General features: G+C 38.0%; 1 protein-coding gene across 19 annotated transcripts in view; it reads left to right on the top strand.

The window, feature by feature from the left end:
- Window positions 1-21,132, top strand: part of SCEL (sciellin) — a 296,272-nt gene that overhangs the window by 189,668 nt on the left and 85,472 nt on the right. For 18 of the 19 annotated variants that reach the window (XM_041730844.1, XM_041730842.1, XM_041730845.1 and 15 more), the window contains 4 exons: window positions 13,576-13,636; window positions 14,310-14,427; window positions 16,989-17,048; window positions 20,406-20,474. In XM_041730844.1, coding sequence (XP_041586778.1) covers window positions 13,594-13,636; window positions 14,310-14,427; window positions 16,989-17,048; window positions 20,406-20,474 — 290 coding nt within the window. In that variant the 5' untranslated portion in view covers window positions 13,576-13,593. Of the gene's footprint in view, window positions 1-3,940; window positions 4,037-13,575; window positions 13,637-14,309; window positions 14,428-16,988; window positions 17,049-20,405; window positions 20,475-21,132 lie in introns of those variants that run through there. The other variant, XM_041730847.1, reaches the window with a different exon arrangement.

The following is a 21,132-nucleotide window of genomic DNA, read 5'->3' as shown; positions in this document are numbered from 1 at the left end:
ATCAGATTTCCCTTTTTCTTACTGAGAACTTTGAAATAGGGTTTTATGTATTAATTTCTGTGTACTATCATTAGTTGCTCAGAGTTCACATTTTAATTGCAAGTTTTCATCAAATATGTTTAAGTGTTTCTAGTTTGCCGTTGTAAAAATCTATGTGATTTTAGAATCTGGGAGAAGCCCTCCTTCAAATGGACACTTTGTCAAATGATAGCTATATTTATTAGATTGCATTTTATATGAATTGCTAAACTTATTAAGGATACACGTCATCCTTTTATTGTGATTATTAATTAGAAGAGTGCATTTTATGGTTTTCCACTAAATGACAAGTAGCTTACTTCTAGACATGAGAACCACAGTGCTGAATCCTCATCATAATTATATACTTGAGAACTCTAAGCATCCAAATAATTTATTCTGCATTTCTAGACTCAAGTTTCTTTGGCCTAAAATGTGATTAAGTCCCCTCTTTTGGAATCTTCTGGGGGGAAGTAGTGAACTGTAGACCATACTTTTCAAACTGGAACACATAGATCCCGGGAGACGGGTGGTGTTCGAGAAAATGCACAGATACTACATGGTACATCTGCACTGAGAACTAATTTTAGTTAAAAGGTTTTGTAGAAAAATGCCCTCCTGCAACTCTGCCCTTTTTCTCAGTGTTCTCACTTTTGTCATTAGGTAAATGTTTGAAAGGAATTCGTATAAAGAGACGGTAGGAGGCTGGAGTCCAGATAGACTTGGATTTAATCATGATTTTACTTTGAACCAGGGGTAACTTGTATGATCGTGCATATCTCATAGCACCAGTAGATAAAAAAATTAGAATTCTTAATGATCTATATATATATTGTATTACTATTTCTTTCACAATAGCACAAAGAAATGTAAAACATCAAGAAAAAATTTCCACAAGAAAAATATGGAACCCTGATTCTAAAAAATCACAAAAATTTACTGTGAGACACAAAGAATTTCTTGAGTAAAAGCTTCTTTGAGTACTGTCCTTAGATGGACCCATTGCATATCATAAGTATCAGCTCTTCCCAAATCGTTTTATAGGATTCATGCAATTCTGATCAGAAGTTCCTATGTAATATTTTGGAACTAAGGGAAATAATTTTAAAGTTTATCTGAAAGAAATAAGAGGGTGAGAATAGCTGGTAGAATTTCTACAAAGGAAATTAATGAGGGGTGCTTTCACAGGTATTAATATGTACAGCAATTAAAAGTTTATTTCTATTGCAAGAAACTAAAGACGGGTTTCTGGAACAAAACAGACATATTCTAGAATATGTAAGAATTTTTTTTTTCTAGAATATGTAAGAATTTTATATGTGACAAAGGAAGAATCATATATCAACAGGAAAGAGATTCATTCTACCATTACCAAAGTAAATCCATATGTATTAGAGTGCCCATGTAACGATAAAATATATTTTTTTAAAAAAATTGTAAGAAAGTATGTGTAAACAATTAATCTCATTTGTTCAATAAATATCCCCTCTAAAACGATTATGTGCCAGATACTCTAATAAGTTCTGGAAACACAACTGTAGAGAAGATAGTCTTGTTTACAGTTCTCAGGATTTACTGTGTGTGTGTGTGTGTATGCATGTGAGTGTGTGCCTGTGTGCCCTGGGGATAGAATAGTCAGCCTCACAACCAGGCAGTCTGTTTGATGAATGTGTTTATAGAGAGATACTCTTTGCTATTTGAATACTTAGAAGGGCCCTTAACTCAGCTTGGGGAGGTAGGGGGCAGGTTGCAATGATGTCACTGAATGCTTCTGGGAGGTTATGTGACCCGAAGAATGAAAAGAAGTCTTTCCTGAAAAGAGAGTAATGAGTGAGGAAAGGCTCAGAATAAAGACTGTTTTGGGCCTAGTACATAGAATAAGGAACAGCTTAAAGGTGTAAAATGGGTGAAGCCCTCAGGAAATTGGCACAATTTAATGTGGCTGAAACCAGAGCTTGAGTGAGGAATGGGGAGTGGGGATGATGAAGCAGGAGGGTGTGGACTTGTAAGCCTTGTTAACAACTTGGTTTTATCCTGACGGAGATGAGCACCATTGAAGAGTGTTAAGCAAGGTGGTGACTCTTTGGCAGAGAATGGGTTAGAAGGGATTAAGTCTAGAGACCAGCAATATATCTAGGAAGCTGTTAAAATGGTAAACAGATTATGGCAGTTTGAATTGGTAGTCTGAATATCAAAAGAAATACTATCAAGAGATATGTAGGAGCAGAGTTGTAGGTCTTGGTGATTGCTTGGATTTTGAGGTCAGAAAGAAGTTTTGCGCATGGTCTACAGGAATTTTTTTTTAAAGATTTTATTTATTTATTCATGAGAGACACACAGAGAGAGAGAGAGAGGCAGAGACACAGGCAGAGGGAGAAGCAGGCTTCATGCAGGGAGCCCGACATGGGACTCGACCCCGGGTCTCCAGGATCAGGCCCTGGGCTGAAGGCAGCGCTAAACCACTGAGCCATCCGGGCTGCCCAAGTCTACAGGAATTTTTAAAGAGTGAAAGAATTCATAAGGATAAAGATAATTAGAAAATTGAAAGCTGCTGATAAAAAAATCAGAATTAGAAGACAAGTAAAAATTGGGAAAGTAAAAATTAATATTACCGATACATGAAGACAATAAGGAAACAAAAAGAAATATAATATTAATCAATGGAGAATTCACAAAATAAATAAAATAAGGGATAGGATTGTGAAAATATGCAGTTGAGATAAAGTGATTCCACTTTCACTGATCAAATTATTAATGGATTAATAAATGACAATTCTAAAAGCTGGTGAATATATGGACATTTATATGCTGCTGGTGCATTATAAGCTGATACAGGGTTTAAGGAAGGAGACTTGATGATAGGGATCAAGAACATTTTAGAAATTATACCCTTTGACAAGTAATTTCACTTTTAGGGATCCATACAAAAAAAAAAATCAGAGATGTGGTAAAAGATTTTTGTATGGTTTTGTTGGAAACAACAGAAGAGTAATGTTATATTAATAGACACATAAGATGAAATGTGTTTTAGTTGCAGGAGAAATAATTTAATTTTTTTTAGATATTTTATTTATTTATTTATGAGAGACACAGAGAGAGGCAGAGACACAGGCAGAGGGAGATGCAGGCTCCCTGCAGGGAGCCCAATGTGGGACTCCATCCCTGATCCTGGGATCTTGCCCTGAGCCAAAGGCAGATGCTCAACAGCTGAGCCACCCAAGAGTCCCTCATTTAATCGTTTTTAATGACATTGAAAAATGTGGATCAGTAGGCTCTAGTAGGCAAATAAATCTCTGGAAGAAAATAATGATATAGATGAAAGGTGTCTCATTTTTTTTCCTTTGTGCTTTCTTTGACTTTTCACATTTTCTTTTGAGCATGTATTACTGACACAATGAAAAATATGGTACTGTGTAAGATTGGGATAAAGAATGACCTCATGACAGAGCTGTTGTGAATATGAAATACTACTTATGGTAACTAATGGGCTTTTGGCTCATAGTCCATGGCTAAAAATTTGGGTTTTCGCTCATTTAACGAACGTTCTCGACTGGAACTGAAAATAGCACATGAAGGGCTCAGGTCATAGATAACTTTTGTGTGATAGCGTTTTTATTAATAAGTATTAGATCAGTGTCTTTTATAGGCTGAAACAGATCATTGTCCCAGAGAGTAGGACTCTTCATGCTAGAACTTGATGCTGTCATTCTGTGGAAATTATAGGTGCTAGTGAGGGCCCACACTAAAAATAGAACAAACAGAAAATGCTATGTGGGTAGCAGAAAACCGGTAGCATGTAGACATCTGACTGGCTGAAAGATTTCACTTGCACTACATTCAGAACTGTTTCACTGACAGTAAGCAAGTTTCTCAGTGCTAAGCTCAGACTGTGAGGCTGCATGACTAAAGAAATAGCAAATTTCTAACCATCGCAGCAGGCTAAATGAGTTCTTACCAGCCTGGTAATTATTGGATTTGCTTCTACACTGCATGTGAAGGCTAAAAAGAATCCATTAATGTAAGTGGACCTGTTAATGTTTGTACTTCATGAAGACCTGTTTGTTTTCTTCTTACATAATATTTCATGTTCTTTTAGGTGGTAATTCATTGTTTGGTGGTTTGTTTTATTTATCTTCTAGAAGCTAAGGCTTCTGTTTATTGTTTTGTGATTACCAGGCTCCTCTTACTCTTCTATAGAAAATAGCTTAATGGTATTTGTTCTTTTCCAGTTTCTAGAGTTTTTTTCCGGTTATCAGTGATTTCTGAGAACAAGTACTAGTGGATATGGCACTATTATTGAGCCATGAAACCCTCCAGACTTTCATGCACAAAGATGAATGCAACCAGGGCATGTACATATGCCATTTTAAGCCATTTTTGCTGCATTTATTTCCTTACTCTAGATTAGCTTTTTAATGCTTTCCATCACTATAGTTATTTCCTCTAGGTGACCATTCGCATTTGTTCTTTTTCACAAAGATATCAGTTTACATAAGTAGAGCAGAAGATTTTGGAGCAGTTAAAATAACCGATTATCACTCAATGCTGATCTCATGATACTTTGGTAAAATGATCCAAGAAAGCCTACCTAATCTTCCGCTTGGTTGAGGTCCATCAGGGATCTACAGTGGAGGAAATGTCCTTCTTCTCACCCTTTCATTTAGCCTGTCACTTTTCACCTACCAGCCCCTTTTTGCTTCATAGGCTACTGGAACAAGAACTTTGTTGCCAGATTGAATCCCAACCATGTATCATGTGAATAGCGGCAAACTGTTCATCCTAAAACTTCTTTCCCGAAACAACTAATTTCACCCACTGCCCACATTTCCAACTTCTGCCCTATCATCTGCAAAAAAACTCTGGCTTCATTGAAATCATTCATCACAAAGTTTCATGTAGGTGTAGAATGAGGATAATAATAGCATCTTAAAGACTTGTTGGGGGGGGGTCTTAAATGAGATAATACATATAAAATCGGAGCTCCATACAACTAACATTATCACATGACCCAGATACCCGCAGTCAGAATTTTTTCTTATCTTTTGTTTTACTTCTTTTTTCTCTCATTGTCTATTTTGTCAGCTTATTTTCCTCTTTCCTGCCTCATTTTTCCTATTCTCTTTCCTCTATGCAACTCCCCAGCCCAGTTTCTTTGCTTACCTGATCTTTCTGAAGAGAAAGTTAGCAAGGAGTGGTAAGGACCTTATTAGGTAAGCCAAGAGGCATTTTGTGCTTGTGCAGGAAGGGAAGAGTGAGATCCACAGTCTTTTTTTGTCAAGAAGATCCAAATGATGAAGGAAAAGACTTGTATCTTAGTTAGGGAGGGGTCCAGGAAATTTTTGAAGTTGGGACAGGAAGAGCTGAAACTAAGATTGGATTTAAGCTAAGGGACCTAAGGGCTCTTGGGAAAGTGCTATTATTATTATTACAAATAATAGTGCTGTTATTACAAACACTGGAGGAATTTGAGAAAGACTGTAAGGAGATGAAAAGAAGCCGAAAAGAGGACAAATTTAAGAAATAGGAGATGTTTGATAGTTTCAGATACAACCAAAGAGAACTAAGAAATTTGACTGCTTTGTGATTCAGAGCTTAAGAAGAGTGATTTCATCTAAAGCCTAAAGACAGATAGATGCCGTGTGTAGGCTGTAGGCATGGGTCAAAACCAGCTCTTTCTGCTGTTTGGCCACAAAGGGGAAACGAAAGATGGGCCAGCAGTTGAAGTTTTTTTTCCTCTGTCTTTATTGATTTGATGTCATGGTTTCTTATCAGAATTTTAAACTTATGCATTTGATACTTTAAAGGGAAAGGCTTTTGTAGTGTCCAGAATAATAGAGACAGCTTTCACACATCTTTTCCCATCAAAATTCCACATTTACAATACAGTTGCGGGTAATCTGCCATTGTTAGGCATATGCACTGCTAGCAGCTTTTTGAGAAGCCAACATTAGAGTCTTTCTCCTGAGAGGTTAAAAACTTAATTGGAATGAAACTGAAGGGCAGCACTTAGAAATAAGTCTAATTGGCTAAACTTAGGCTACTGTGGTGTCATTACTAGACATCTTATAGACACAGATATGAAGGTGTCTGAATAGATTTGAAACTCAGGATAACTTCAGTCCCTGAAATAAGTAATTTCTTCTAAAAAAGCCATAAAAATAAAATTTGACTTCATATATTTTTGGCAGTATCAGTTTAAGAGGTTTGTTATCTCTGGTCCACTTAGCAAAAGGATAATTAATTAATATTAATTATTAATAAGGGTTATTCACAAAGACATATGTTATTGATCCATTTTAATAATAATACAGGAAATATCCATATATAAAAAATATTGCTTTATATTCTGGGCAAGATGGAAAGAGTTCCATTGCAGTAAACTCTCTGAGGCATGAAAGGTGGATGAGATGGGCTTGCACATTAGAGGTTTTAGGTTGGAGCTTCTTGGAATGGTTCTGGGCCACCAAATGGGCTGACATGGGGAGATGGTTATGGTGACATGGCTGATGAGTCCTAAGAGAAAAAGAGGAAGGTGATGCTGAAGGAGATTGTATGGGCGGTCTGAGAGGAACACATGCAGGGTGCCTGGGTGGCTCAGTCAATTGAGCAGCCAACTCTTGGTTTCTGCTCTGGGTATGATCTTGTGGTCATGGTATCAAGCCATACAAAGCATGGAGTCTATTTGTCCCTCCACCTCTTCTCCCCGCCTCCACTCCCACTCTCATGCGTTCTCTCTCTCAAATAAATAAATAAATAAATAAATAAATAAATAAATAAATATAAATAAAATTTTTAAAAAAGAGGAACATGTGTAGATTTAATGCGAAAAATTTACTTTCTCACAATATTAGTCACTTTCATAAAAAAAAAACCTCTTGCATATTATTAAACTGTTATCACCTGAAAATAGAATGCATGTTCCTCTATCATTTACTTTGTGCCAATGGACAGCATGGAACTAAGAGTATAAAACATTGTCAAATTATCTAGTAGGAAGATAGATCCAGGGAAGGAGTCTGGTCAGGAGTAGTGCCAGGCGACTCATGGCTTCAGTGTAGATGCAACAGGGTGAGGCTCCAGGCTGGGCTGTCCAGGGATGTTGGAGCAGCCATTCATTATTTCTGCTCTCCCAGCAATTCTTCCATTATCTTCCATTTTTCAGAACTCCGGGGCATTTCCTTGAGTGTTTGGTGTTGGCTCGATCACATGATACTTTGAATGACATGTAGTATCATGTACTCAAAGGAGCCTTGGTGTGCAGTCATATGGAACTAATTACAGTTCCTGGTTCTGCCACTTACTGTGTGACCTTGGGCAGAATATTTAACCTCTCTGAGTTTCAGATTCCTATAATTAGAAATGATAGTACTCATTTGGAAAGATTAAACAAAATAATATGCATAAAGCACGTGGCACAATCTGAAGTAATAATAGGGACTCAAGAAGTGATCCTTCCTGCTAAAAACATTGAACACATAGACATATTGCAAGAAATAATGTTTTACTAATAAAAGAGTCACTGATGTCTTTTTTTTTAAAGATTTCATTTATTCATTTGAGCAAGAGCATGAGCAGAGGGGCAGAGGGAGAGAAAGAAGCATACCCCTCACTGAGCAGGGAGCCCAATGCAGGACTCAATACCAGGACCCCAAGATCATGACCTGAGCTGAAGGCAGACACTTAACTGCCTGAGCCACTCAGGCACTCCAAGAGTTATTGATATCTTATACTTTGTAGACCACCAAGGGCTTTTTATACCTTACTTTTAACCTACTATACCTAGCTTCTGTTTGCTCCACAATGGCCTCATAACAGGTAAGAAGAGCATTGAGCTTGTGTAATAAATATATGGAAAAATAATCTCCTGAACATACTAGTGGTTTATTTTTTTCCTTTCAAGGAGAAGTCAAGAGATAGATAATCCAGGGCTATTATGGCAGCTTTGTGATACTGTCAAGGCACCAGGCTCCTTCAACTTCCTGCTCTGCCATTCTTAGTATGTGACTTTAGTCTTCATGGTTAGTCCATGGTCCCAAGATGGCAGCTCCTGCCTTCTGCATGGCATCCTAGTTTGAGAGAAGATGGAGGATGAAGTACAAAAGGCTAAGTTCTTCCCAGGGACCTTCATGGAAGAGGCAATAAGATAGAACTGAGCGTCCTAGAGAAAGCAAGTGGGTTTGTTGAAAACTTTCCTAGAAAGTATTACAGAGACTTAGGGTGGAGCCAGTGAGGTGTTTACAGGATAACTGAGCTAGTCATTGTCAGGAAGAAGGAGGTTAAGGGCAATGAGCTTCTTGGCTGTTTTATCTCATTTGTCTCCATTTAAACTAGAACTCCTAAAGAATGCCTAGCTATGGAAGGCATGAAAATATCAGGCCCTCTAGCAGAATGTTGGATCTGATTAGAGCCATTCTCTAAATATAAGGTAAAGAGGAGATACCTGCTTTTCTTTGTACCACTTTGCAGGAAGTGCTGACAATGTGGGAGTCCCTGGCATAGAGGAAAAAATGATGAGCCTCTAGCTAGAAAGCCTCAGGTTGAGTCCCAGCTTTGCCACTCATTAGCTACTCAAGCTGTCTTTGTTTCTATCTCTACAAGGTAGGGATTATATCACTCTAATTTTTTTTTTAACTAAAGTATATTTGTCATACAATGTTATATTAGTTTTAGGTGTAGAATATAGTGGTTCTGACAATTCTTTATATTAATCAGTTTTCACCACTATAAGTGTAGTCACCATACAATGTTATTACAATATTATGGAATATATTCCCTATGCTGTACCTTTCACCTTAGTGCTTTACTAATTTTATAGCTGGGAGTTTGTACTTCTCAATCCCCTTTGCCTATTTTTCCTATCCTCTCATCCTCCTCCCCTCTGGCAATCACCAGTTTGTTCTCTGTGTTTATGAGTCTGTTTCTGTTTTTTTTTTTTTTTCTGTTCATTTGTTTTGTTTTGTTTACATTCCACAAATAAGTCAAATTGTATGGTGTTTGTCTTTCCTTATCTGACTTATTTCACTTAGCTTTTTATACTCTGTAGCTCCATCCATGTTGTCATAGAATTATACCACTCTTGACTGTTGTTATGGAAACCAAATGGGGTAAATATAAATTCTATAAAATCATATAAAGTATTATTATTGTCTGAACTCTCCTCCCTACCCAGCAGAACTTAAAGGGGCAGCAGGTTCTGCCCCTTTAATTCTACTTGGGAGGTGAATTGAGGTGGGAAGTGGGTAGAATAGCAAAGAAAATTTAAAAACAGCATCTATGGGGCACCTAGGTGGTTCAGTGGTTGAGCACCTGCGTTTGGCTTAGGTCATGATCCCAGAGTCCTGGGATCTAGTCCCACATCGGGCTCCCACAGGGAGCCTACTTCTCCCTCTGCCTATGTCTCTGCCTCTCTCTGTGTCTCTCATGAATAAATAAATAAAATCTTTTAAAAAATTAAAAATAAAAAACAGCATCCATATAGAATTATACACATGTGGCCTTTTATGTCTGATTTCATTCATTTAGCATGTTTCAAGGTTCATTCATGTTGTAGAATATACCAAAACTTCATTTTTAAAAAGCTGCTGAGTTAAATCTATGAATGTAGCACTTTCATGTTGTATACCGCACACTATGTACCCATTCATCCATGCATGGACATTTGTGTTGTTTCTACTTTTTTGCTATTTTGAATAATGCTGCTATGACCTTTCCCATACAAGTTTTTATGGAGACATATGTTCATAACCAAGAAAATATCAAGGAGCACATAGAGAAGCCTGCTCTGTGAGGGTTTGTCTGCTGCAGAGGCTGTCCAGGTTCTCCTACTGCCAGGCACCCAGGGCAGAGCTCATGGCACTCCCGAAGAGTGAGATGTCAGGAGTCAGGTGGAGGCCACTAAGGTCTCCCTTTCCTCTCATGCTAATGTCAGGGAACTGGTGCAGTCTTGCATTACTCAGGATGAGCATTATTGCTGGTTGCTGTCCAAAGAGGTGGCTTTGGTTTGGAAGGTAGATTCTATTTCTTCCTACCCTATGTATGGCACATACTCTCCCTGATATTCAGGTGTCTTGTTTGGGAGATGGAGGCAATAATAGCTACTTCACAGAGTGTAGGATGAGAATGAGACCATGGCTGTGAGGCACCCCATCTCAGAGCAGGTGCTATTGCCATTAGTAGTGACCCTGTGCAGTAGGACAATTGAAGGCACAAAGGACACAGGTCAGAGATGAAGCCCTTTGAATGACATAACTATTATAGAGATATTTAAATCATTTTTCCCATAAGTGGCAAGTGGCAAGCTGCACACCAGGAAGGCTTGTGTCTCCAAGTTCAATACATCCCAGTACTTCCCATAAGTACTCATTTATTTGCTAGGACTGCCATAACAAAATACTGCAGACCAGTTGACTTAAACAACCTGAATTTATTGTTTCACAGTTCTCGAGGCTCAGGTCCAAGGTCAAGATGGGATCAAGTTTGCTTTCTCCTATGGCCTCTCTCCTTGGCTTGCAGATGGCCACTTTCTGTGTCCTCACGTGGTCTTTTCTCTGTGCATCTGCATCCCTGGTGTCTCTTTGTGTGCTCAAAGTTCCTCCTCTTATAAGGTCACCAGATAGGTTGGATTAGGGCCCACCTAAAGGCCTCATTTTAACTTAATCATGTCTTCAAAGGCTCTGTCTCCAAATCCAGTCATACCTTTGAGGTACTGGGTATGGGGCTTCTCCATATTAACCTTGGGGGAGACATATTCAGCCTATAGTAAGCACCTAAGTAGCAACTACTCTGCCCCAGGCATGGGAAATAAAGAAGGGAAAGGCTAGGTCTTGCCCAAGGACACTCAGTCTTTTGGAAGAGATAGACTACTATAAAATGCCTTTTCTCCATTTACCTTGCCCTGTGTCTTACGTGTAATGTACGGTCTTTGCAAATGTATCATCAAGTATACATTTCAGCTTTGCCCATTGGAGAATCTCAATTCAACCAGATCGAACTCTCTAGGTCTTTACCAGCTCAGGAAGGGTATTTATCGGAACCCATTGAGAAACAGGGGAAGGTTAGCCAAGAGCCAGACTGAGGTGAAATAAATAAGTAGTTGAGATTGAAGTTTGTCTTCACAGGCCTCTTTTCCACCCCTTTCTGCCAAATTTTAGTGACCTTCAAATACTGCCAGCCAGAGGCTGCCCACACTCCCTGCATACCCAGTGTCCCAAAGTCAAGGCTGTTGCATCCCCTCCCCACACCCAACCACACCTACTTTATGTCTTTGTTCTCTGCTTTCCAAGATGATAGAGGCATAAGATTAAAAATTGAGCACTTTCATAGATCGCCTGTGAGGCTCAGTTGGTTAAATGTCTGCCTTTGGCTTAGGTCATGATCCCAGACTCCTGGGATTGAACCCCTCATTGGGCTCCCTGCTCAGCAGGGGTCTGCTTCTCCCTCTTGTCTCCCCCCTTATATTCTATCTCTTGCTTTCTCTCTTTCAAATAAATAAAATCTTTTTTTTAACTGAGTACTTTCAGTATGCTGGGCAATAATTAGACACTTTACATATGTCATCTAATTTGATCTTCAAAACAACTATTTCACCTCTTTTGATATATGAGGTAACTGAACTCACATAAGGTAGCATTCAGTAAACAGCATCCTTTAAATGCAAATATTTCTAATTTCACTAAGACCTTCAGACTCTCAGCTATTAGTGATATGAACAGCTGTTGATCTCTGTGAAGATAATGCCCTGACTGATTACATTGGTAGTTAGTCATAGGTTGGATTCCTAGAATCAGTACCTGAGAGGAATTTGGGTGCCTATGACTTCTTGAGGGTAAGCTCTCTGGAGAAAGAAGAAAGGCAGCAGGAAGTGGAGGCAGGGGCAGAGGCTGAGCAAGGATATGCTCTCTCAATCTAGCTACAGGGCTTGATCTCATAGTGAGCTTTGAAGCATCAATCACCTGCAGAATTGGCACTACCTTGAGACAAGAGATTTCCCTTTTGCCCTGGGTCATTCAGCCATTGGCTGTAGGTCCAATACATTCCATTTATCATCTACTTCTAGGGTGAGGGTATGGACATTCTAAAAGAAGACCCCAAGAAAATGATGACATAATCTAAAGGAATGTGTCTTTACCACTTCAGGTCCTATGGCAAGTTATTGCAGGAGATGCTTTGCATCAGGGTGAGAGACAGGGTCTTTTAGAATCCCTGAATCATACCTATGAACAGCTGCCCAGTAGTATGGTTTTAATTTGAAATAGCATTTATAGTTTAATGGGTAATGTTTGTGTACATTTTTCATTTAATTATCACAAACCCGTGATGGCCGGTTTCATTAGTCCATTTTATAAGGAACTTATGTGGTTCAATTACAGAATCTTTTCTTAAAGATTTTATGTATGTATATATGTATGTATGTATGTATTTATTTATTTATTGAGAGAGCATGCACACCAGCATGGAGGAGGGGCAGAGGAAGAGAGAGAAACAGACTATCCTCTGAGCAGGGAGGCCTACTCGGGGTCTTGATCCCAGGACCCCAGGATCATGACCTGAGCCAAAGGCAGACACTTAACCTACTGAGCCACCTAAGCTCCCCTCAGTCACAGAACTTTGAATGAATAAAGCTGGGCCTACAACTTGCTTCTTGAGGTCTAATGTCCCGCCATCATTTCATACATTTATAGTTGGATGGATTCTGCAAAAAATATAATACCCCACATAGGAGGTCAGTCATCCCCATTTGCCCAGGACGTTTTCAGTTTTAAAACTGAAAATCCCACATTCAGGGAAACCCAGGGTTAATTTAACCGTTAAACAAAGAAAACAGTGCCTAGGGCCAATGATAGCTTTAGGGGCCTACAAAAAGTTTCTAATTTTAATTCCTTTTAACAACAGAAGAAAAAAATGAATATTATAATAATAACGAATGTATGCTAGTTAAGCCAGCCTGGATTATTTTTCATCTTTATACTAACAATAAAAAAAATATGATTTTTAACTGTGTGGGCATGTGTGTGTATGTCTGTGCCTGCCTGTGTGAAGGAAGAGGCCTATGAAAGCAAAGTGTCTAGGATTCACAAAGTCGTAATGCAGCCCTGAGTTCACTTTGGCTTCCCCAAGGGGCCACTTCCCTTCAGGGCACTCTGCATATTGTGCTGTGAATTCCACATCTCAATTTCCCTATTGACCTGACCAGACATTTCTCTTACTCATCTTTTTGTCACTGACTTCTGGCTTAGCGCCAAGCATACTATAAGCACTCAATGCACATTTATTGATTGAATAAATGTGTTAATTGATGGTCTCATTCAGCTAATTGTTTGTTATATAATATAGGAGACATTAACTGCTCTTGGCCTCAATTTCTGCATCTGTAAAATAAATATGTTGGAATAGATGAACTCTTAGGTTCTTAGGGGGCACCTTATATCATGTATTCATTGTAACAGATCATGTGATTTTCTTAATGTCCTTTAAAAATGTGTTTCGTTACCAGTGAAAGAGTTCCTTGTAGATTCTTAGAGTCATTGCTGTTTTCCCCCCTCCTTATTTTTCTTTTAGATCCTTTCTGGAGGCAGCATGTCCAATTTTACCTCAAGAAAAATGTCTCCCACAGGAAATGGTAATGTAGATAATATTTTCCTTACTCAGAAAACTTAAAAATCTGACAAAAACAACGCTTAGCTCTTAATTCTTTTATATAGAGTAGAATGCTTAGAAGCAACAGTCTAACCTAATTAACATTCCAAAGTTAGGCTTAAGGAAAAAGTAAGAGTGCTATAGCTTTTACTCATGTAATTGCAATTCAAATTAAAAAAAATCAATAAAAATGTTCTTTTGTGTGTGGGACATTCCATGTTTCTGACTCCCCTGAGATTAATGAATCCAGTTATATATAGTCAGAAGCACCAGGACTTCTTGACTATCATTTACTAAGTACTTGTAAAACAGTCTTGTGTATACTTCTTTTTGAACAAAATTGCCAACCCACCAAACCCTGGCTTGTTTTATCCCATGCGTGTGTTTCTATATTCTTGGGTGCCACATGGACTTCATGAAGCACACTGGTAGTTTCACTTGGCACCTGAGCAGTTTTGTATGTTATCTTTGATGATGTGATATGGGATTTGTTCTTTCTTACCAAAGCATCCAACTTTAAAACAGTACTGGCCTTGTCAGCCTAGAGGATTGATGCTGGCCAGTTGAGATGTGCTTCTCAAGACATCTAGGTTAACAAACTCACACCTAACCCCATGCAATTGCATCTCTTAGTTTTTTATTTTTTCTGTTGATAGGTATAAAGAGTACCACTCAGGGGACCACACTGAGACAACAGGGTTTTCATGAGGTGAACAAAAGAAGGACTTTCTTACAGGACAACAGCTGGATAAAGAAACGTCCTGAAGAAGAAAAGTAAGAGGGTATTGAGAGGGTGGGTGGATGGACGAGACAGCCATTTTCTAACTGGGAAGCTAGTAGCTATCTGAAAAACAAGTTTCCCAAGAGGTAATATTTAATCCAAGGTAGGGAGACTCCTGATGCATGTTAATCATGTCAGTTGAAACAAACAAATAATAGTATGATTCCTAATTTACAAATTTAATAATAATTTATCTAAAATCTCTGTATATGCAAGTGAGATCAATACATTCTCAACTCATTTTAGTCCCATTGGTCATGTATCTTCAGGTATTGGTAGGTGGTACATGTGTTATTATTTTGCAAGGGAAAAAACATTTATCAACAAGAAAGTTTTGTCTGTTTTGAGCATTGCTTCTACTAGCTCTGTGTTATAGATCTGAAAACTACAACTGCAGGCATATTGCCTCATTGCCAATATAGATTTACAATAGACATTTGTCCAGCCCAGATATATTTATTACAAATTACATTTGTACATATGTGTATGTTATTTTATTCCCTCTTATGTGTAGGTACATACTTTACATATCAAACATCTTTAAGTCTCACAAATTACACAAGGTAGGTATTACATCCTCTATTTTATAGAAGAGGGATTTGAGGCTCAGAAAGGTTGAGTAGCTTGTCCAGTCCACACAGCTATTAAGAGATGGAGTTAAGATTTTAAGATGACCCATTGTCTTTCTATTACACCAATGGTTCTCATTCAGGAGCAGTTTTATCCTCAGGGGATGTTTGGTAAGATCTGGAGACTTTTTCAATTATAAAACTGGGGAATACTTCTTACATCTAGTTGGTAGAGGCCATGGATGCTGCTAAACATCTTACAATGCACAGGGTACTCCCCACAACACAAAATCATCAAGCCCACAGTGTCATAGCATTGACAATGAGAAGCTCTGCATTATAGGATACTCTAAACTTTCTACTAAACTGCCCATATACAGTTATTTGAGGAACACACTGTAACTGTTAAATAAAGATGTCTATTAATTTATGTTATTAAATATTATTATTTTAAGGGCATATAGGAGTATTTAAAGACTTACATTGGGTTCTGGAGTTAACATTCTTGGGGAATGATCACATTCTTTAGTAACAAACACTTACTACTTCTGTCAAAGCCTAATATGGCACTTCGATTTTTCCATAGTGGTAGAATGATGTCAAATGTGAATCATAAATTCTGTGTTGCAAATATGTGCACAGATGGGTATAGATAGAGTTGTCTAGGACAAATCATAAGGGATAAGAATGATGGTTTTATGCCTGGCATACCTGCTTTATAAAGGCCCAGGGAGGACAGCTTGGATGGCATGACAGCTACTGAGTGAAGGAGAAATGGGCTCTGATGCTTCCCCCATTCATACTGGCCCAGTTCTGGCCTGTGTGTTATAATTCTTCTTTAGGTCAGAATGTGTCTCGTGTCTGCTACTCTCTCACAAGTTTAGGGAAGGGATATCAAGAGAGATGGAAAAGTCCTCTTGGGATTTTTGAGGATATAAATTTGCTGGAATTGTTTCAGTTTCACTGTTCATCTTTCTTTTTAATTATCTACCACAGTTTCTTGTATAGATTTATTATAAATAGTTCTAGAGGGTTGAGTAATGTTAGGGGAGCAGAGCCAGAAGCAATGCGGTATTTCAGGTTTGGTTAGGTTGACATAAAAAAGGTTCAGATATTTACTCTTCTGCCTTGGTTCAAGGCCAAAAGCCCTACTACATGTTTTAACATTTCCTAAAATTGCCTGCGCTTTCAGGTCTGCTGTACAAGGCAAGAAAGACATGGTTTGAGATTTTATATATGAAGGTCTATGTATGTATAAATTGTTATGTATGAAGGAAAAGCAAAGGTTTGAGATAAAAATATCTGGGTCTTAGATCTATTCCTGTCACTAACTGATCTTTTGGTCTTAGGAAAACCACAAAATCTCTGATAAATTTCTTCTTCTGTGAATTTGGTATGACAGAGTCTTCCTTGCCTAATTCATAGGATTATTTTAAGGACCAAACAGGTGTCATGGTTCAAAAATGAGCTAATGCTTCTGCGAATGATCCACCTCCTTAACCACAAATATTGGTACTTATTTTCCTGCTTTTTATCAAGGAAAACTATCAAGTCCATCAAATGAAAAAATGTCTAAGTATAAAGGAATTAATTAACTTCAAGACATGTTTGTAGAAAGCTTTTGCCCTCCTGCAGAAAAGGACTCTTGTAATGTGCACAAAGTAGATGTCTACATGTTCCATACTCTGATAGAAAAAAAAAAACCCCACTCATTCCTTTGTTGAATCATATGGAAATCTCATGGGATAAATGAGAATAATCATCATTTGTACTGACAAACTTGTTTCTTTTCACACGGTCTTTCAAGGGGAGACTAGGAAGAATAAATGCATACTTATGTTCTTATGTGTGAAATAAAATGAATTAACCTTATTCTAAATCGTGAGCTCTTTCCCCTATCTCCCTTATTTAGTGCTTTCCCCTATCTCCCTTATTTAGTGCTGTGGTAACTTTCCATGTGACTTAGTTTTGTTCTTTCTTTACAGAGATGAAAATTATGGTAGGGTGGTGCTCAACCGACACAACTCCCATGATGCCTTGGACAGGTGGGTGTTTCAGACAAGTTGCATCATTAGCAGAAACACAAAGACGATAGTTTTGAGAGACTTGTTCAAGTCAGGCTGAATATTTGTGGCTAGCCTCAGGCTTTCCCTGGCATTCTGGAAGAGTTTGTGATATCATCAGAAGTTTCCACAGAGCAGTCTGTGCTTCTCCACTCCATGCTTCCAGAACCAGTCTGGAGGTATAGAATAACCAATGCATGGAGGCAGCCCTATTGATGGAAAAAAAAAGGGAGGCCACAGAAATGTGACCAGATAAGATATCTCAGAACCTTAGGAAAAGGAACCCTAAAATACAGAAAAAACAGCCCCAGAGTTCACTTGCTTTATGGGCAGTACACTTCTTTCTAGAAACTCCTAGGCTTGTGGAAAACCATTAAATAATACGGAGTGGCAAAAAGACTGACAGGCGAATCAGAAGAAAAATTCAGACAAGACTTGTAATCACAATGATGAAAATGATCTAAGATTGATAAAATTAGTAGATAATACTCTTGTTAAAGCAGATTTGTGTTCACACACATACAAACAACCACACCCATCAGAGGAACCTAAGTATTTATCAGACACAAGTTTTATCTGGTCCAGTAGCCTGTCTCTGTCACCACAATGTATTTAGTAAAGGAGTGTGATTGTCTGTCACGGTGTGGACATTAAGTAGACAACTTGAATATTTTAGAAACTTTTACTTATGAATTTTTTTAAACCCTTTTAAACCTGTTCATGATTTTGACCTGTCCTAAGGGTACTGAGCTTAGAATGCTATACACAAAGTAGCTATTTGGTTTTCTGGTTCACAGCCTTAGTTCATCTGATTGTTCTGTGACTACCTTTGCCCTCTTCTTGGTTTTCATGATTTCAGAGATTACAGCCTTGATCTCAGTTGGCTCTCATCTTGCCAAACAAAGGGAGTCTGATCATTTCAGTCTAGCTACCAGTGGAAATTGCTTCCTCCATTATACTGGCTAACTCCCCTCCATGTACTGGCTAACATAATACATTGAACTTTTATCTTTCGTAAGAAATGTGAGCCTGAGATGTTTTCCCCTTGACACATAACTAGTGTCTCAAAATACATGTTCCTAGAAGGGTAGTGCAGATGATTTTTCTTCTTGTGCTTGCTTAAATGGATGCCTTCTTGTTCCTTTTCTGCCCTTTCACAGAGTCTGTACCCACTTTAGTGGATGCTTAACACCATTTTGGAACATCTACTATGTGTTGCCATAGTGGTAGGTGCTAGGAATACAAAGATGCATTAAGATACCACTCTTGACCTTAGGGAGACCTTCCATTCTGGAAAAATAGGGATCCATAGACTATAATGCTAAAATTTACCATGGAAGTGCTATTGTAGAACTGTGTGATAGTGCCATGGGAATAGAGGAGATGGCCTAACTCTGCCCAAATTAATCAGAGATGTCACCCAGAATGTGGTCTTTGGTGTTGATGCTGCTATTCAAAGGATAAGGAGGTGGTTCTGAGTAGGGAAGGGTGGGTGGTCAGCATGAGGCAGGACAGAAGTGCTTCCAGCAGAAGTGGCAATGTGTGCAAAAAGCTCCATGTGAGCAGAAACTGAAAATAAAGGAAAGAGAAGATAAACAATATATTATTAGATAACAGTTTCATAGTATGCACGAACTAAGAAATTTTGCTGTGTGCTTCTGCCAGATTGTTTAAACATGACAAACAAGCCTGGTAGCACAAATACTTGCAAAGATGCCTATTGTGAACCAGATAGTGGTCTGAGGTCTGGGAACAAAACAAAGTCCCTGCTTCCATAGAACCTGCATCCTGAGTGAAGATGGAAGAGGAGAGAGACTGAAAATAAATAAACACAGTCTAATATGTTGTATTGCCTTAAGTACTAGGAAGAATAAAGCCAGCTAATGGGACATAAAGTGATGCTGAGAAGGGGCTGTTTTACAGATGGGAGTCAGATGGCCCATAGTGCCTGTTTGCATTCATGTATTAAACACAATGATGGACTATATACCATGATTTCCTTCTGAGGTTCGTTTAAAACTTAGGGAATTGCATTAGGCAATTTTATTTACTTTTATCTTGCATGAATGGACAGTTTCCTCTGATTCCATTTGAAAATGTTCACATCTATTTGTCCTCCAAGGCCCAGCTCAAACCACACCTTATCCATAAAGCCCTCTTTGATTCTTTTACCTAGAAATAAACTTTCTCACCTTAGAACTTCCTTGCACTTTACTTGAACTTCTTTTATGACAATGGCCACTTTCTACCTTTGGGTGTACATATCTAATTTGTCTCTCTGGCTCTGTGGGAGTAGAGTCCATAGTTTTTTGTTCTTGACTTCCTCATAGTCATCAGCACAATAAATTGTATATTGTTTACCTTCAAATATTTGCTTAATAAAAGTATACTCTATCAAGTTAAAAATTAAATTTTAAGTGCATATACTGTATTAGTATTTTTTCAGATTCAGTATCTTTGATCTGTCAGCTTCGAATGATGCTTTGAAATGCAAACAGAGTAAATCATGGTGTAATTCATCAAAGAGCTTGCTTTTCCTGTATCACAAGGTTCTATAAGGCATTAAACGGCTTGTTTTCACTGATTGATCTCTCTGATCAAGATATTCCCATTTGCTTTGATGATCTTGATTTCTACTAGTAAGCTTCCTGTCCTTTCTTTTCTTCCTTCTCCCCTTTGTTCTGCTTACTTGTCTTCCTCAACTTTCTTTGCTTTCTGTCTCTCTTCTCCCTACTTCTCCTTATTCCTCCTTCTTCTCCTCTCCTCCCTAAATCTATCCTTTCTCTCTTCTCTCACTCTCTTCATCTCTTTCTAGCTTTTCCTTTCTTCCTTTCCTTCCTTCTCCCTTCAGTAGAAAGTTCTTTTTCAACCCTGTCCACGGTGCTGAACTTTAAATAAAGCTATTTGTATTCAGCCTGTTGAGCTGCCTGATGGTGCTACTAAAATTCTGCAAACAAAACAAAGCTGATTTTAAGGGATTGAGTTCCTATGATGTAAAAGTCAACAGTATTGATAAGAGTATATATTAGTTATTAACCACTTTGCATGTCATGCTGTTTGTTTTGCCTATATTTATCCCCAATTTGAATAGCTACATTGTAGTTAGAAATAATTGGACCTAGAGAAGAATTCCTATATTAGCATGGGTAATTGGGTGTGACATAATTTATCCTATCCAAGTTAAAACTTTGGAATATTTAGATGCTCCAAATCTGTCTTACCACGGTAGCATGTACATCTCCTACCTAAATAGGCAAAAATTTTACCAAAGGCATGATAGATGTTAAAAACATTTTTTTGTAATTTATTTGATCTTTCTGTAATTATTTCTTGCTACAGGAAAGCAAATGAGAGAGATGAGCCAAAGGCTACGATTAGTCGGTATAGATCTGATGACACTTTAGACAGGTAAGGTATTTTTGAACCATGTAAGCAGAAAGCAAAATGTATATGAAGTCCCCCCCGCCTTTTTTTTTTTTTTATCAAGCATAAGGTATTTAAATGTTCACCAAAGTAAGTTTTGAACCATGATATTTTATCCCCAAGGACAGAAGGCTATTCAGATTGAATTATCTTCCTCAAAATTCACAAAATCTGGACTCAACATGCTATTTTTCTAAAATCCTGCTAATAGGAGATTGATAAGGACAATTCTGAAGAAACTGGTTTAAGTATAAGTAAGATGGACACTACACAGAATCTGTTCAGTTTAAAATGGAGAGTCTAGTTATTTTTGTGAATATGAGTAGTGAGTTCTTATTCTAACTTTTGGTCTTTCCATCCCAATGGTGGAAAAGTGGCAGTTTCTGTTTTTATGGAGAAACTATACATTTTAATAATAAAATAGTTTTAATCTACTGTAGTATAAAGACTCTTTACTTTAGAAAATGAAACTACTCTTGTGGGTGGCACTACAGTCACCATATGGCCTATTGTCAGTTCATTCCTACACAGAGGAAGAGGGCTCATCTTTATGGAGAAAACTGAGAAATATCTATATTTTTAAAAATTAGGCTCCATACTTAGCATGGAGCCCAGTGCAAGGCTTGAACTCATAACCCTGAGA

This window comes from Vulpes lagopus, chromosome 16, assembly GCF_018345385.1.
Source record: "Vulpes lagopus strain Blue_001 chromosome 16, ASM1834538v1, whole genome shotgun sequence".
In the NCBI taxonomy this organism is placed as follows: Eukaryota; Metazoa; Chordata; class Mammalia; order Carnivora; family Canidae; genus Vulpes; species Vulpes lagopus.
This window is presented reverse-complemented; position numbering and strand designations above follow the sequence as displayed.